Source organism: Oncorhynchus mykiss, chromosome 2, assembly GCF_013265735.2.
Source record: "Oncorhynchus mykiss isolate Arlee chromosome 2, USDA_OmykA_1.1, whole genome shotgun sequence".
In the NCBI taxonomy this organism is placed as follows: Eukaryota; Metazoa; Chordata; class Actinopteri; order Salmoniformes; family Salmonidae; genus Oncorhynchus; species Oncorhynchus mykiss.
The window spans coordinates 69,750,021-69,769,216 of NC_048566.1; the positions used below are offsets into that span (position 1 = coordinate 69,750,021).

The 19,196-nt window shown below is 45.2% G+C and overlaps 1 protein-coding gene across 3 annotated transcripts in view; it reads right to left on the reverse strand.

Moving 5' to 3' along the window:
• Positions 1 to 17,346, reverse strand: part of LOC110494902 (breast cancer anti-estrogen resistance protein 1) — a 118,534-nt gene extending 101,188 nt beyond the window's left edge. For all 3 annotated transcript variants that reach the window (XM_036954536.1, XM_036954526.1, XM_036954525.1), the window contains exon 1: positions 16,845 to 17,346. In XM_036954536.1, the coding sequence (XP_036810431.1) occupies positions 16,845 to 16,856 (12 nt within the window). In that variant the 5' untranslated portion in view covers positions 16,857 to 17,346. The remainder of the gene's footprint in view (positions 1 to 16,844) is intronic.
• Positions 17,347 to 19,196: the final 1,850 nt, after the last annotated feature.

Sequence of the window (19,196 nt, forward strand, 5' to 3'; positions counted from 1 at the left end):
GGCTGGCCCACAAGGAATGACACATTTCCACCAAGAGCAGGCTCAGGTCAGGGAGGGAACAGGGCAGAGAGAGAGCGACAGGGAGGGGAAAATCAAATGAAATCAATGAAATCAAGTCACGCGCTGAATACAACAGGTGTACAGTGAAATGCTTACTTACAAGCCCTTAACCAACAATGCAGTTTTAAGAAAAATAAGGGATAAGAACGTATTTACTAAAATAAACTGAAGTAAAAAATAAATACAATTAAAATTAATAAGAAGAAAATAGAAAAATAACAAATAATGAAAAAGCAACAATGAAATAACAGTAACGAGGCAAAATACAGGGGGTACCGTTACAGAGTCATTGTGAAGGGGCACAGGTTAGCTGAGGTAATTAAGGTAATATGTACATGTAGGTAAAGTGATAATAAACAGAGTAGCAGCAGCATAAAAATGGGGGGTCAATGCAAATAGTCCGGGTAGCCTTTTGATTAGATGTTCAGGAGTCTTATGGGTTGGGGTAGAAGCTGATAAGAAGCCTTTTGGTCCTAGACTTGGGGCTCCGGTACCGCTTGCTGTGCAGTAGCAGAGAGAACAGTCTATGACTAGGGTGACTGGAGTCTTTGGTCATTTTTAGGGCCTTCCTCTGAAACCGCCTGGTACAGATGTCCTGGAGGGTAGGAAGCTTGGCCCTAGTGATGTACTGGGCCGTACGCACTACCCTCTGTAGGCGGTGATGCAACCACCGCCTGCCTACATGCTCTCGATGGTGCAGCTGTAGACCTTTTTGAGGATCTGAGGACCTATGCCAAATCTTTTCAGTCTCCTGAGGGGGAATAGGCGTTGTTGTGCCCTCTTCATGACAATGCCTATTGGGGAGGGAACAGGGCGGAGAGAGGGCGTCAGGGAGGGGAGAATGGTGACTGATGGGGCTGATGGAGGTCACAAAGAGAAAGAGAATGATCCCTCCCTCTCAAATGTACAGAAGAAGAATACTTAAAAGTCATCCACAGGTTAGTTTATCATCATAAAACCCATTATGCCATAATCAATTCTCATTTCCATTATAAATCAAAACCACACCAACAGATTTCCCTATATGTTGAATGGTACAGTAATAGCGTGCGAGAGCAGACGGCGCTAAATGTCTGAATTAAAGATGGAAACATAAACCTTAATTTATCTGTCGGAATCCATCAATCACCAGATTGGAGCCGCTGAGCCTGTGCATACATTATTCATAATGCATCAGTGATTTGGGAAATGTAAATGCACAAAGCAACTGTAACCTTCACTCAGATTAGAGGTTCTTTACATTGCGTGGGCACGGATTAAAGGCTCTTCACACTGTTAGCTGCTCATAGATAATACATTACTAGCACAGGCTCACACACACACACACACACACACACACACACACACACACACACACACACATTATACACACACTACTACACAAACACACACTATTCCACTCTATCTGAGCCGCCTGCTCTCTTCAGCCCAGCGGTCCTACTCTCCGGCCTGCTGTGTGGCGCAGTGGGCTAAGCTGATTACATCTGACTGTTGGTCTAGTGCTTCTCTCAGGTACCTCTTGAGAACTTGAGCATGCAAAAACACTGACTCAGCTGGGGCTCCAGTAATTAGTTTTTGCTTAGAAAATTAATCTAACGGAACAGCAGCCCTGCCGTGGAGTTGATCATCTCTAGTAAGAAAATTACACTATCCACCATAAGGCTCTAAGAGACGTACAGTACAGTAGCCTACTAACTCCCTGACCCACTGTAGGAGCCTATGTCTTAAATGGTAAGCAGAAACACATTAGTTCTGTGTTTCATGGAAATGCTGCTGCATGCTGAATGTCATGCTGTTGTGGAGTCATCAGGGAGTTTACTAGAGGTTTAGAAGACAGGAGATTAGGACTAAATGAGGGGGAGGTCTTACTGCTAGGAGCTACATAACATTATCTCTTTATAACACCATGTTTTGGCTGCAGAAGCAGCAGTGGGCATATTGATGTTATACTACTCCTGGGGATGGGCATATTGATGTTGTACTACTCCTGGGGATGGACATATTGATGTTGTACTACTCCTGGGGATGGGCATATTGATGTTGTACTACTCCTAGGGATGGACATATTGATGTTATACTACTCCTAGGGATGGGCATATTGATGTTATACTACTCCTAGGGATGGGCATATTGATGTTGTACTACTCCTAGGGATGGGCATATTGATGTTGTACTACTCCTAGGGATGGGCATATTGATGTTGTACTACTCCTGGGGATGGGCATATTGATGTTGTACTACTCCTAGGGATGGGCATATTGATGTTGTACTACTCCTAGGGATGGGCATATTGATGTTGTACTACTCCTGGGGATGGACATATTGATGTTGTACTACTCCTAGGGATGGACATATTGATGTTGTACTACTCCTAGGGATGGGCATATTGATGTTGTACTACTCCTGGGGATGGGCATATTGATGTTGTACTACTCCTAGGGATGGGCATATTGATGTTGTACTACTCCTAGGGATGGACATATTGATGTTGTACTACTCCTGGGGATGGGCATATTGATGTTGTACTACTCCTGGGGATGGACATATTGATGTTGTACTACTCCTAGGGATGGGCATATTGATGTTATACTACTCCTAGGGATGGGCATATTGATGTTGTACTACTCCTAGGGATGGGCATATTGATGTTGTACTACTCCTGGGGATGGGCATATTGATGTTGTACTACTCCTAGGGATGGGCATATTGATGTTATACTACTCCTAGGGATGGGCATATTGATGTTGTACTACTCCTAGGGATGGGCATATTGATGTTGTACTACTCCTAGGGATGGGCATATTGATGTTGTACTACTCCTAGGGATGGGCATATTGATGTTGTACTACTCCTGGGGATGGGCATATTGATGTTGTACTACTCCTAGGGATGGACATATTGATGTTATACTACTCCTAGGGATGGGCATATTGATGTTGTACTACTCCTAGGGATGGACATATTGATGTTGTACTACTCCTAGGGATGGGCATATTGATGTTGTACTACTCCTAGGGATGGACATATTGATGTTGTACTACTCCTAGGGATGGGCATATTGATGTTGTACTACTCCTAGGGATGGACATATTGATGTTATACTACTCCTAGGGATGGGCATATTGATGTTGTACTACTCCTAGGGATGGACATATTGATGTTGTACTACTCCTAGGGATGGACATATTGATGTTGTACTACTCCTAGGGATGGACATATTGATGTTGTACTACTCCTAGGGATGGACATATTGATGTTGTACTACTCCTAGGGATGGACATATTGATGTTGTACTACTCCTAGGGATGGGCATATTGATGTTGTACTACTCCTAGGGATGGGCATATTGATGTTGTACTACTCCTAGGGATGGACATATTGATGTTGTACTACTCCTAGGGATGGACATATTGATGTTGTACTACTCCTAGGGATGGGCATATTGATGTTGTACTACTGCATTTATCTATATGTCAACAGTGTACAACAATGCCTTATTTATTTTAAGATTAGCAAAACACATGATGTAATATAACAGAATCAAATCTAACAGAATATTTTTGTAAATGTAAAAGTTGCCAGTGCGGAGTGATCTGGAACAGATACTCTGAAAGAGAGATCATTTGAAACAGGGCTTTTAGTTTCACACGTTGAAAGGCCATTTTTTTCAGGGTTACAAACCAAAATGTGTCTTCTTTTCGATATAGGCCAACAGATATTCCATTTAGTTTACTCTGCCTGTTTTGAATTTTCTAAATGGATAAACAATTCTACATTGAGCACTGCATGGGGATGAATTATGGACATCTGTTTGGTGAGTAGGCTTAATGATTCTGATATAAATACGCTGTCTTTCTCAAACAAATGTTTTTGCATATTTTAAGTGTGGAAAATTGTCTATGTTTATATCCTAAGCTCACCAATTCATAATGGTAACAGCAGTTTGCAAAGTAACCTAAGCAGAAAATAGACAAGATCCAATTATTCCAAAACTCTAGCTCATTTTTGGAACACATATTTCCTTACTTCAATCAACCAGTCCCTTTTACATTTGTGATAAAACTGTCGGCAAGGAATGTAGCTCGTTAGTCCCATCAGTTAGAGACATTTATTTATGTAGTCCTAATGGAAGCTTGTGTCTCATCAGTTAGAGACATTTATTTCTGTAGGCCTAATGGGAGCTTGAGTCCCATCAGTTAGAGACATTTATTAATGTAGGCCTAATGGGAGCTTGAGTCCCATCAGAGACATTTATTTCTGTAGCCCTAATGGGAGCTTGTGTCCCATCAGTTAGAGACATTTATTTCTGTAGGCCTAATGGGAGCTTGTGCCCATCAGTTAGAGACATTTATTTCTGTAGGCCTAATGGGAGCTTGTGTCCCATCAGTTAGAGACATTTATTAATGTAGGCCTAATGGGAGCTTGTGTCCCATCAGTTAGAGACATTTATTTCTGTAGGCCTAATGGGAGCTTGAGTCCATCAGTTAGAGACATTTATTTCTGTAGGCCTAATGGGAGCTTGTGTTCCATCAGTTAGATATATGTATTTCTGTAGGCCTAATGGGAGCTTGAGTCCATCAGTTAGATACAGTTATTTCTGTAGGCCTAATGGGAGCTTGTGTTCCATCAGTTAGAGACATTTATTTCTGTAGGCCTAATGGGAGCTTGAGTCCATCAGTTAGAGACATTTATTTATGTAGGCCTAATGGGAGCTTGAGTCCATCAGTTAGAGACATTTATTTCTGTAGGCCTAATGGGAGCTTGTGTCCCATCAGTTAGAGACATTTATTTCTGTAGGCCTAATGGGAGCTTGTGTTCCATCAGTTAGAGACATTTATTTCTGTAGGCCTAATGGGAGCTTGAGTCCATCAGTTAGAGACATTTATTTCTGTAGGCCTAATGGGAGCTTGTGTTCCATCAGTTAGAGACATTTATTTCTGTAGGCCTAATGGGAGCTTGAGTCCATCAGTTAGAGACATTTATTTCTGTAGGCCTAATGGGAGCTTGTGTCCCATCAGTTAGAGACATTTATTTCTGTAGGCCTAATGGGAGCTTGTGTCCCATCAGTTAGAGACATTTATTTATGTAGGCCTAATGGGAGCTTGTGTTCCATCAGTTAGAGACATTTATTTCTGTAGGCCTAATGGGAGCTTGAGAACATCAGTTGGAGACATTTATTAATGTAGGCCTAATGGGAACTTGTGTCCCATCAGTTAGATACATTTATTTCTGTAGGCCTAATGGGAGCTTGTGTGTGAACTCGGCACATGTGTGTAGAGGGAGCGGTCGGAATGAAATTGAGTGAGTGAGACATGGAGGGGAAAGGGAATTATGGAACTGTGCAATTAATGCCTACCTTGGTTTCTTTGATGTTGTGCCCCACAAATGCACATGTACAAATGGAACACTAGAGTCATAGCAAATTAACATCTTCCAGACAGAATTTCAAAGCACATTCCACCAAATAGCTGTATAGAATTAGAAAAAAATTGTATCTCTGATTAAAGATCGAGTTTTGAGGTCCGTTCGAGTACTCGATTACACATGCCCTTAACTACTCCCCTCTCCTACCTACACCCTCTCTCCATCCTCCTCTCCTTCCCCATCCCCATCCTCCTCTCTCTCTCTCTCCTTCCCAATCCCCATCCTCCTCTCTCTCTCCTTCCCCATCCCCATCCTCCTCTCTCTCTCCTTCCCCATCCCCATCCCCATCCTCCTCTCTCTCTCCTTCCCCATCCCCATCCTCCTCTCTCTCTCCTTCCCCATCCCCCTCTCTCCATCCTCCTCTCTCCATCCTCCTCTCTCTCTCCTTCCCCATCCCCATCCTCCTCTCTCTCTCCTTCCCCATCCCCCTCTCTCTCTCCTTCCCCATCCACATCCCCCTCTCTCCATCCTCCTCTCTCTCTCCTTCCCCATCCCCATCCCCCTCTCGCCATGCTCCTCTCTCTCTCCTTCCCCATCCTCCTCTCTCTCTCCTTCCCCATCCCCATCCCCCTCTCTCCATCCTCCTCTCTCTCTCCTTCCCCATCCGCATCCCCCTCTCGCTCTCCATCCCCATCCCCATCCTCCTCTCTCTCTCCTTCCCCATCCCCATCCCCCTCTCTCTCTCCTTCCCCATCCCCATCCTCCTCTCTCTCTCCTTCCCCATCCCCATCCTCCTCTCTCTCTCCTTCCCCATCCTCCTTTCTCTCCTTCCCATCTCCATCCTCCTCTCTCTCTCCTTCCCCATCCCCCTCTCTCCTTCCCCATCCCCCTCTCTCTCTCCTTCCCCATCCCCATCCCCCTCTCTCTCTCCTTCCCCATCCCCCTCTCTCTCTCCTTCCCCATCCCCCTCTCTCTCTCCTTCCCCATCCCCCTCTCTCTCTCATTCCCCATCCCCATCCCCCTCTCTCTCTCCTTCCCCATCCCCATCCCCCTCTCTCTCTCCTTCCCCATCCTCCTCTCTCTCTCCTTCCCCATCCCCATCCCCCTCTCTCTCTCCTTCCCCATCCCCCTCTCTCTCTCCTTCCCCATCCCCATCCCCCTCTCTCCATGCTCCTCTCTCTCTCCTTCCCCATCCCCATCCTCCTCTCTCTCTCCTTCCCCATCCCCCTCTCTCTCTCCTTCCCCATCCCCATCCCCCTCTCTCTCTCCTTCCCCATCCCCATCCCCCTCTCTCTCTCCTTCCCCATCCCCATCCCCCTCTCTCTCTCCTTCCCCATCCCCCTCTCTCTCTCCTTCCCCATCCCCATCCCCCTCTCTCTCTCCTTCCCCATCCCCATCCCCCTCTCTCTCTCCTTCCCCATCCTCCTCTCTCTCTCTCCTTCCCCATCCCCATCCCCCTCTCTCTCTCCTTCCCCATCCTCCTCTCTCTCTCCTTCCCCATCCCCATCCCCCTCTCTCTCTCCTTCCCCATCCTCCTCTCTCTCTCCTTCCCCATCCCCATCCCCCTCTCTCTCTCCTTCCCCATCCTCCCCTCTCTCTCTCCTTCCCCATCCCCATCCTCCTCTCTCTCTCCTTCCCCATCCTCCTCTCTCTCTCTCCTTCCCCTTCCCCATCCCCCTCTCTCTCTCATTCCCCATCCCCATCCCCCTCTCTCTCTCCTTCCCCATCCCCCTCTCTCTCTCCTTCCCCATCCCCCTCTCTCTCTCCTTCCCCATCCCCATCCCCCTCTCTCTCTCCTTCCCCATCCCCCTCTCTCTCTCCTTCCCCATCCCCCTCTCTCTCTCCTTCCCCATCCCCATCCCCCTCTCTCTCTCCTTCCCCATCCCCATCCCCCTCTCTCTCTCCTTCCCCATCCTCCTCTCTCTCTCTCCTTCCCCATCCCCATCCCCCTCTCTCTCTCCTTCCCCATCCCCATCCCCCTCTCTCTCTCTCTCCTTCCCCATCCCCATCCCCCTCCTCCAGCTCATGCTCTTCAGTTGACCCTTTCACTTGCACACTCGTTTATGCTGCCAACAGCTTTGCATTTCAAATGATGATCAATTCTCTGGACCGGCGCTGTCCTTCTCTGCCAAATTGACTGGCCAATTTCCAGCGAAATAAGTCACTAAGCCTGCACCTAACCACATCGGCGATAATGCACACGTGAGCGTGATCGATGGGCGGCCATTAACAGCGCCACTACGCAGATCAGCCAGGAGATTTACGAAGCCAGGGACGGGATGCTTTGGCAGAAGGAACAGACACAATACACACACACTCTTGCCGTCTGTCTTTCTGTCGGTCTCACAGCTGCTCAATTTGACCCTCAATTACCTCACACATATAGCATCAAGCAAAGAAATTGTGCACCAACATACTGTTCATGACACCCGCATATGCACATCACACTGACACAAACATACCACTCTCTCCCACTGTCATGAAGACAAGTATGCACGGCTAATGAGAAGCACATAATGAGATGATGTGATTTAGAGAGCAGTGAAACAACACAGAGGGGTTATTATGCTCTGACAGTCTAACCAGAAGGCACTGAGAAACCCTGGGTTTCATTATGGCTCTTATAAAGGCCACAGAGGAATATCAATTCAATTCAATTCAAGGGGCTTTATTGGCATGGGAAACATATGTTAACATTGCCAAAGCAAGTGAAGAGATAATATACAAAAGTGAAATAAACAATACAAATGAACAGTAAACATTACACTCACAGAAGTTCCAAACAAATAAAGACATTTAAAATGTCATGTTGTGTCTATATACAGTGTTGTAACGATGTGCAAATGGTTAAAGTACAAAAGGGAAAATAAATCAACATAAATTTGGGTTGTATTTACAATGGTGTTTGTTCTTCACTAGTTTCCCTTTTCTTGTGGCAACAGGTCACAAATCTTGCTGCTGTGATGGCACACTGTGGTATTTCACCCAATAGATATGGGAGTTTATCAAAATTGGATTTGTTTTCGAATTCTTGGTGGATCTGTGTAATCTGAGGGATATGTGTCTCTAATATGGTCATACATTTGGCAGTAGGTTAGGAGTCTCTCTCTCTCTCTCATCAGGAGGTCACAACTCTGCGGGAAGCCATCTCTGCCTCAGCGTGGCCCACATTCTCACAGGCTCATATCAAACAGGACAATATAAAAGCATAAGTAAGGACTTCTCCTCAGGGAGGTGAGTGCGGGATTGTGTTTTGTGATGGTGATTTTCCCTGGGAGGGAAGTCATAATACTTCTGACCACAGGGCTGAAATCCAGTGCTGTCTGTCTAGGCCAGATCACTGGGGACAAACCAGGAGACAGTGTGAGGAAAATGACACCAGGCTTTGAAATGAGAAGATAACTGCTTGGGTCTCACACTGAGTTGTATAAGGGTGACAGGTAGCCTGGCGGGTAGGAGCGTTAGGCCAGTGAAAGGTTGCTGGATCAAATCCCAGAGCTGACAAGGCAAAAATCTATCATTCTGCTCCTGAGCAAGGCAGTTAACCCACTGTTCCCCGGGCGTCGTTGACCTGGATGTCGATTAAGGCAGCCCCCCCGCACCGCTCCGATTCAGAGGGGTTGGGTTAAATGCGGAAGACACATTTCAGTTTAATGGATTCAGTTGTACAACTGACTAGGTATCCCCCTTTCCCTTTCCCGCACTGACCAATACACTGCATACTGTACAGCCCATCACATACCAAGACAAAGGCTGTACTGCCCATCATTAACCAAGACAAAGGTTGTACTGCCCATCATATACCAAGACAAACGCTGTACTGCCCATCATTAACCAAGACAAAGGTTGTACTGCCCATCATTAACCAAGACAAACGCTGTACTGCCCATCATTAACCAAGACAAACGCTGTACTGCCCATCCTATGCCAAGACAAAGGCTGTACTGCCCATCACATACCAAGACAAAGGTTGTACTGCCCATCACATACCAAGACAAAGGCTGTACTGCCCATCCTATACCAAGACAAAGGCTGTACTGCCCATCACATACCAAGACAAAGGTTGTACTGCCCATCACATACCAAGACAAAGGTTGTACTGCCCATCACATACCAAGACAAAGGCTGTACTGCCCATCATATACCAAGACAAAGGCTGTACTGCCCATCATATACCAAGACTAAGGCTGTACTGCCCATCATATACCAAGACAAAGGCTGTACTGCCCATCATTAACCAAGACAAAGGCTGTACTGCCCATCATTAACCAAGACAAAGGCTGTACAGCCCATCATTAACCAAGACAAAGGCTGTACTGCCCATCATTAACCAAGACAAAGGCTGTACAGCCCATCATTAACCAAGACAAAGGCTGTACAGCCCATCATTAACCAAGACAAAGGCTGTACTGCCCATCATTAACCAAGACAAAGGCTGTACAGCCCATCATTAACCAAGACAAAGGCTGTACAGCCCATCATTAACCAAGACAAAGGCTGTACTGCCCATCATTAACCAAGACAAAGGCTGTACAGCCCATCATTAACCAAGACAAAGGCTGTACTGCCCATCATTAACCAAGACAAAGGCTGTACTGCCCATCATTAACCAAGACAAAGGCTGTACAGCCCATCATATACCAAGAAAAAACTGGAATAAGAAGATGATGGGATAAACATGGAAAGAACACCATATGGGGAGGAGAGAAGGAAGGAGGGTGGGAGGGGGAGAGAAGGAGGGAGGAAGAGAGGAGAGAAGGTGGGAGGAGGAGAGAGGGTGGGAGGAGGAAAGAAGGAGAGAGGGTAGGAGAGAGGACGAGACGAGGGAGGAGAAGAAAGGGTGGGAGAAGGAGAGGAGGAGAGAAGAAGAGAGGAGGAGAGAGGGTAGGAGGAGGAGATGAGGGAGGAGAAGATGAGGGAGGAGAAGAGAAAGAGGGAGGAGGAGACGAGGGAGGAGAGAAGGAGGGAGGACGAGAGAGGAGGAGAGGAGGAGAAAGGGTGGGAGGAGGAGACGAGGGAGGAGAAGAAAGGGTGGGAGGAGGAGAGAAGGAGGGAGGAGGTCGACGAGGGAGCAGATGGGTGGGAGGAGGAGAGAGGGTGAGAAGCGGAGAGAAGGAGGAGAAAAGGAAGGAGAGAGGGTAGGAGGAGGAGAGAAGGAGGGAGGAGGAGATGAGGGAGGAGAGAAGGAGGGAGGAGGAGAGGAGGAGGGAGATGGCTAGAATGATGGATAGGGATGAAGAGAACAGAGAAGAACAGAAAAAGAAAGAGATTGAGGGAGAGATGCCAAATAGTGGCATTTGCTACTAGAAATAGCCAAGATAATAAATAACAGCAATAGCTACAGAGTCCTGGCTGAGAGATACATGACTGCTGCTGCTGCCAGTCCATCGCCACATAGACTAACAGAGAACCACACTGCTGAGCATTCACACACTTTCTCAGACAGAGGGTTTAACACATATAAGGATGTACACGCACAGAACGGAATTTCAGCACACAGTGCTATTCATTACTGAGCATTCCCACACTGACTCAGAAGGTTTCACACACAAGCGCAAGTACTTGCAATGCCTTATGTAAGGAAGCATGTCGTTTTACTTCACACACACATCCCTCTGTTTGCTTGCTGTTGTATTTGTGCTGTTGCCAGTAGCTTCGATCTGTATTGTCAGTTTTGTCTTCCATTGTTTTTTGTTGTTGTGCTTTTTTAAACCCAGCCACCGTCCCACTGGAGGCCTTTTGCCTCTTGCCAGTCCATCATTGTAAATAATAATTTGTTCTTAATTGACTAGCCTGTTTTTTTTTTTTAATTAAACATGCACAAACGACGCACACATATACATAAGTATGCACACAGTCCTCCCACAAGATACCAGATGATCACACACATACTGCATTGTGACAAGGATTGATGGAGGACAGTAGAAGAATGTAAGATCACATACATAGGGTAACTCTCCCACACACACTCATTCAATGTCCCACACATATCTACACACCCCTTTACACACACTGTCCTCTAAAACGCACATACATGTAGGTACGAACCAATACTTCTTGCAGAATCTCTCTCTCTCTCTTTCTCTCTTGCACATCCGCCCGCCCGCCCGCCCGCCCGCACGCTCACACGCACGCACACACGCACACACGCACACACACACACACACACACACACACACACACACACACACACACACACACACACACACAGTCTCTCTTCAGTGAGTGAGCAGAGTGAGAAAAGTGAATTCCCCAGGGACCGTTGGAGCAGGAATGTTCTGGCATGCAGCAGTGGCTCTGCTCCTCCATTGTGTGTCTGACTGTTTGAGCGTGAGTTAGGACAGACTCCACACAGCCCCAGTCCCACCACACACACTGCTCTGCTCTATTGCTCTCCTCTTAGCCACGGGGGCTAGCTTTTCAGAAAGGCTGATGCTACCTTTTCTCCCTGAAATACTGGCAGTTCAACGATGGAAGGAGAAAAGTCAAGCAAGACGTATTAGCTGTAGATCAGATAAAACCAACCAGTCACAAGACATGGCCTTTAGTGGAGATTCATATGACAGGCTGACTGTGGATGGGCCCTTGGTATTAGTAGGTCAGCTGTGGCTGACTGATGATAGACACGCAGTAGTCAATACCATTACTGAAATCTATAAGACCCTGGATAGGATGACTAGATAGCATCAGAACACCATTTCAGTGTACAGTGCTATTGGAATAGAACATAACTGAATGATGAACAGTTGCTATGTGTGGTACATTGACACCTGATGATGGTATATTTAGGGAAAAAGAGACATGCGGCAGTTTACATATGTATGCTTAAATGTTTATTCATATTTCTACCTGCAGCTGTTTATAGCATAAATATGATAATATCTCCTGAGCTGTCAGTTGTAAACAAATTGATGTGTCAGCTGACTGCTGGATTAAGATGCTTCCTCAGTCAGTGTGTGTGTGTGTGTGTGTGTGTGTGTGTGTGTGTGTGTTACAAATAGGCTACATCAACTGGTTGATGGTAGCTGGTTGCACTGTTGTAGTACATTGTATTCTATGCATTTTGGATGACTTATAAGCAACCTCACCTCCTGTGTAATAATGCATTTGCTGTGAGTTATGTGTACCTATCTAGTAGAATAGAGATTTACATGTGATAGACACAAAGAAGGAAGGGAGGCTGATGGCTAAATGTTGCCCATACAAATAGCCAGAGCCTGATAGGGGTTATGGAAATGCACCAATTATGAATATGTATGTGGAGCATCATCTATGACAAGCGTCAAATGTCAGGCTTCTGAGAGGGAGATATGAGGGCTGTCGATAGAGCCCCGGCAGACGTCCCATTTAACCCCCTTGTGTCCTACATTGCATGGCTGCTGGCAAGGAGGGAGGGAGGGAGGGAGAGTGAGGGGCGAGAGAGACTGCAGCTGAGCGGAGATGTGCCCTTGGGGAAACTGAGCTCATATTAAAGATAAGAATACTCTGTACTCTGGTAGAGGTGCTACATTCTCAATAGGCCACATCAATTCATGGCATGTTATGAATGCTTGTAAATACGGCTGCATGCATTCATGTATATAAGTTTGCTGACGACACAACAGTGGTAGGTCTGATCACCGACAACGACGAGACAGCCTATAGCGAGGAGGTCAGAGACCTGGCCGGGTGGTGCCAGAATAACAACCTATCCCTCAATGTAACCAAGACTAAGGAGATGATTGTGGACTACAGGAAAAGGAGGACCGAGCACGTCCCCATTCTCATCGACGGGGCTGTAGTGGAGCAGGTTGAGAGCTTCAAGTTCCTTGGTGTCCACATCAACAACAAACTAGATTGGTCCAAACACACCAAGACATGAAGAGGGCACGACAAAGCCTATTCCCCCTCAGGAAACTAAAAAGATTTGGCATGGGCCCTGAGATCCTCAAAAGGTTCTACAGCTGCAACATCGAGAGCATCACTGCCTGGTACGGCAATTGCTCGGCCTCCGACCGCAAGGGACTTCAGAGGGTAGTGCGTACGGCCCAGTACATCACTGGGGCAAAGCTGACTGCCAACCAGGACCTCTACACCAGGCGGTGTCAGAGGAAGGCCCTAAAAATTGTCAAAGACCCCAGCCACCCCATCATAAACTGTTCTCTCTACTACCGCATGGCAAGCGGTACCGGAGTGCCAAGTCTAGGACAAAAAGGCTTCTCAACAGTTTTTACCCCCAAGCCATAAGACTCCTGAACAGGTAACCAGATGGTTACCCAGACTATTTGCGTTGTGTTCCCCCCCGAACCCCTCTTTTTACATTTCTGCTACTCTCTGTTCATCATATATGCACAGTCACTTTAACAATACCTACATGTACATACTACCTCAGTAAGCCTGACTAACAGGTGTCTGTATATAGCCTTGCTACTCTTTTTTCAAATGTCTTTCTACTGTTGTTTTATTTCTTTACTTACCTACACACACACACACACACACACACACACACACACACACACACACACACACACACACACACACACACACACACACACACACACACACACACACACACACACACACACACACACACACCTTTTTTTTGGCACCATTGGTTAGAGCCTGTAAGTAAGCATTTCACTGTAAGGTTTACACCTGTTGTATTCGGCGCACGTGACAAATAAACTTTGATTTGATTTTATATCTGTCCATATGTCCCATTGTACTGTATTCAGGACATGCATATTGCCAAAATGTTTGCATTTGCAAAAGCATGCTACACTGTAAACTATAATAGCAACCTATATACAGTACATGTAGCATGAAAATAAAACACTGGGAAAACAATGCAATTGATGCTATTATATTCTACGTATAGTAAATCAGTGGATTACAACCTGCAAATGTTCAATTCATAATATCAAAGGAGGGATGACTAAAAAGCCACAGATGTGAATGGTGAATGACAGGGTGTTTAGCATCTAAGCCTTGCAGCGTTGGAACATTGGGACCCCTGCTACTAGCCAACTGGGACTTCATGTTCACCTAAGCATGCTTAACTCTATGGGCTGATCCCATCCAAACATCAGTTTAATTTCCCTCATAATATGGTTGACTGGAGGAATTAACCCATCAAATACAGCAGGAGGATACTCTCCACGGGGACTCCCAGTCTATTAGAATTCTGGCAGGCCATCGAGGGAATACACCCATCACCCAAGCAACAACATCGGATGCGTTGAAAAATCTGCATTCCCAATAAGAAGATACAGACTAAAGTGTAGCCTATAGCAGATGTTATATTGACAGCTATAACGTTGTAATAACAATGTTACTACACTATTACCGCAATAATAGTAGTGTACAAATGGAAATGAGCTGTTATACACCAGCCATCTTCCAAAACACCCCCATATCTAACTTGATTTCTATGGGAAATCTTAAATGATATCTACGCAATGGAAAAGTGTGCAAGAATGATTTGTCCACTGGGTTAGGTGGACAGTCATTCCATGGCCCTGTCTGTTTGTCTTTGATTTCCCAGTGACATGTGTGGCAGCCAGGTGAAGGGGCTCAGACTAGTTGGCATGGAGATGAGGGAGTCATTACGGTGCTGGTTTTACCGATGGTGTTTAGGAGACTCGTCATCCTGTCTGCACAGAGAACAGCAGCTGTTGCCATCAAACCCGGGCCGCAAGGCATGTGATTTGCAATCTGGACTGTGTTTGTTGAATACAGCGCAGAGTAGCTACAGTAGCTGAGGGTAAAAACATATGTACAAACCAAACACAGTCCTACTCAAGAGTATAATACATACACTCTTAGGAAAAAGGGATCTTCATCTGTCCCCAAAGGAGAACCCTTTTAGTTCAAGGTAGAACCCTTTTTGGTTGCAGGTAGAGCCCTTTTGGGTTCCATGTAGAACCCTGTGTGGAACGGGTTCTACCTGGAACCCAAAGTGCTCTACCTGGAACCAAAAATAGTTATTCAAAGGGTTCTCCTATGAGGACAGCTGAAGAACCCTTTTAGGTTCTGGATAGCACCGTTTTTTCTAAAAGTGTAGCCTAATACAGTTAGTGATTCATAATGTGCTCAAACACTTAGCAAAGCAAACAAGAAAATAACGCTTGTTCATTACACATTTACATCGCTGCAATTGAATGAGGCTATAAGCATGGGTGATTTAAGCACGAAGGGGTGTGGTACGTGGCCAATATACCACGGCTAAGGGCTGTTCTTATGCCAGACGTAACACGGAGTGCCTGGATACAGCCCTTAGCCGTGGTATATTGGCAATATACCACAAACCCCCAAGGTGCCTTATTGCTATTATAAACTGGTCACCAACATAATTAGAGCAGCAAAAATAAATGTTTGTCATACCCGTGGTATTAGGTCTGTTATACCATGGCTTTTAGCCAATCAGCATGGCTCGAACCACCCAGTTCATAAAATGGTATATATCATGTATCCAGATGATCTACAGGCAAAGATGCCTCCATATATCTCAGTGTTTAGGAGACAACCCTGTAATCAGCACATTTTACTCCCTAAGCCTGACAGGGAAAACAATGAGTTCTGAATTTCAAGCAGCAAGATACACAAACTTGGAATCTCTTCACAAACTGCTAGGGTTGAGATGTGTATTGACGAAGGAATCCTCACACAGGTTAGAGCACGCTGTTTTATCTGTGTGCATAACAACACATGCCAAGCTAGATAGAACAGTGCTTAGCCAAGGGGAACAGTCATATCCTGAATATCTACACACACCTACAGTACACAACCCAAATAAACATCAAAGGATGGAACTGGTACCTTTTGATATGATTAGGGGTACACAATTGGGCTATTTACTGATTTGCAGGCTGTTGGATTAATGGTGCAAGGCAACAGGAAACACAACAGAAAAAGACAACAGAAAGCAAAAATGGTCTCCAGCAAAACTGCATATGCCTGATCCTATTCACATAACTGCATAATCACTACAAACATGTTGAAGTGTCCAAGTCCAATACGTTTGGCCTTAGACTCAAACTATACAGGTGGTTACATAATTGCAGTAAAGTTTCAACTCAACACTATGTAACTCACAAAACTCAGGCTGCAACGTTGGCACTCCTACAAGTCAAATTTGACAGTTTGCCAACAGCCTGACAGCTAGCAGTGTGCGTTGGAGCTTGCACTCCTAGTGTGGACATTTTTACAAATTAGAGAAACATTGAAAATACACATCTCATATCATTATAACAGTGGTATTACAATTATACTACAAAAGTAATACACGAGACGTAGCATACTCATCACTGACACATAGCCTAGTGCATTTCAAATGCCAGAGCAGCAAAGGAAATTACACTTGGCCACATTGTATCGCTGACTATCTGTAGTCAACAAAAGTTCATGCCAAATTTAAAATCTAACCTTTAAATAAGACTTACCGGAACAGACATCTTGTGATGAGTTGTAAGTGTAGGCTATGCCTCTCCTAGGCTACTTAATAATGAATAGGTTATTTAAAATAAGCAGTGGACTACTTTTCACCAGAAAAAAAAACGACTTTTCTTCAGGACTCCTTCGATGTCAGGCTTTATTCCATGCTTTTCCTTTAAAATGTATCTACGTCGGTGACAGTTCACCGTACAGGTCGAGTTTGGAATGAATGTCAGGGATATGTGGTGGGATTTTCCAAGCTAGGAGCAGCCCACCAAATGCGGCGAAGTCCACCTCATGAACGTCCAGAGTACCCGTGTCTCCAATACCGTAAACACGTTCTCCTATTGTTCTTCTATGTCACACGTTTCGTTTATCCTCCCAAGAATCCAATGTATAAAACAAATATAATAATGTTTTAAATCGCACCAGTGTCATACAGAAGGGGGAAAAATGTTGCTCAACAATCTTGCTGCGGCCAGGTTGGGCGGCTGCGTGTATCACTGCTGCTGCTGCTGCTGCTGCGGTTCTAATGGAATCATCAAGTTTTATTTAAAGGGATGGTCTCCTTTTTTCCACCATCAAAAAGAAGATGCAGCAATAAGCTCGTTTTAAAAAATCGTGATACGGCTATAGCCTGCCCTAATTGATCCTGTTAAACTCATGTGCTTTTGCATTAGATTTTTTTTTTTAAACTCTATTGAATTCTATGCATTTACATCAGAATAATTTCTGAGTTCCCCAAGGTTGCCCCTTAAAGGGAATGTCTACATTGTTGTCGGCTGCTGCTGTGAATTGTCCAATAGGCTACATTTATGGAAATGTACCACATCTGAAAGAGAGGTTGTTGTCAAATGTATTGCAATAATTAATGTGAAGTTTAATCAATTAAACATTTAGTTATACAATAACGTGGCCTAACCTAGGCTACATGCCTAGGTGGAAGTGCAGGTGTCTTTTGAAGTGATTTTGAGACATCACAAATCACCTTATGCACTGCTCTTATGATCACCCTCTTCAAATACATAAGCACTATGGACCCTAATAAGCACGTTCATGGTAGGAATAACAGACAGTTTGATCCATTGGGAGACACATTTATAAGCCTTTTTATAAGACATTGTAAAGGCTCAAAATGCTTATAACAAGTTCTAAGGAATTATACCTGGATGAAGTGTTACCAAAGCCTTTAGGAGCTTCCAGTGGTTGGATAGCAGGGAGGGAAGGCATGCTGACTATTTGCTCCTGCTGTTATTTGAGATTCTTGTGCCAGTGATTGTTTATAATTATCCTCCCAAAGGTGTTGGCTATTTTAAAATCAGCTTCCCCGTTTGAAAACGAAGCCCTTGGTGAGAGACAGCTACACATGCTTGGAGGTGAAGTGTGTGCCAGATACCTTACATGACCAAAAGTATGTGGACACCTGCTTGTCGAACATCTCAGTCCAAAATAATAGGCATTAATATGGAATTGGTCCTCCCTTTGCTGCTAAAACCGCCTCCACTCTTCTGGGAAAGCTTTAGACTAGATGTTGGAACATTGCTGCAGGGACTTGCTTCCATTCAGCCACAAGAGCATTAGTGAGTTCGGGCACTGATGTTGGGCAATTAGGCCTGGCTCACTGTCGGCATTCCAATTCATGCCAAAGGTGTTCGATGGGGATGAGGTCAGGGCTCTGTGCGGGCCAGTCAAGTTCTTCCACACTGATCTCGACAAACCATTTCTGTATGGACCTCACTTTGTGCACAGGGGCACTGTCATGCTGAAACAGGAAAGGGCCTTCCCCAAACTGTTGCTACAAAGTTGGAAGCTCAGAATCGTCTAGAACGTAAGTTTATGCTGTAGCGTTTAGATTTCCCTTCACTGTAACTAAGGGGCCTAGCCCGAACCATGAAAAACAGCCCCAGACCATTGTTCCTCCTCCACCAAACGTGTTTTTACTGCTCCAGAGTCCAATGCCTTTGAGCTGTACACCACTCCAGCCAACGCTTGGCAATGCACATGGTGATCTTAGGCTTGTGTGTGGCTGCTCAGCCATGGAAACCCATTTCATTTCGGGTTTAAATTGAGATTTTGTAGGTGTTTAAGTCAGGGTCAGTGTGTGGGTAAAGATTTGTGTTTGAGGATTAAAGGTTACAGTAGGTTCTTCACACTAATAAGACTCCTTTCCATTGACAACAGCAGCAACGATCTACATAAATGTTGCTTCTCAGCCATCTCTCTCTTCCACATTCCCTTGGCCTTTAATCTGATCTTCATGTCTTCCTTATCCATCCTCTTCCTTCAATCTGTTGTTTTGTCACGAGGCAAGGCTCATAGTAAATACTAAGTCAATTAGATTAAGTTTGATAAGCTTTATT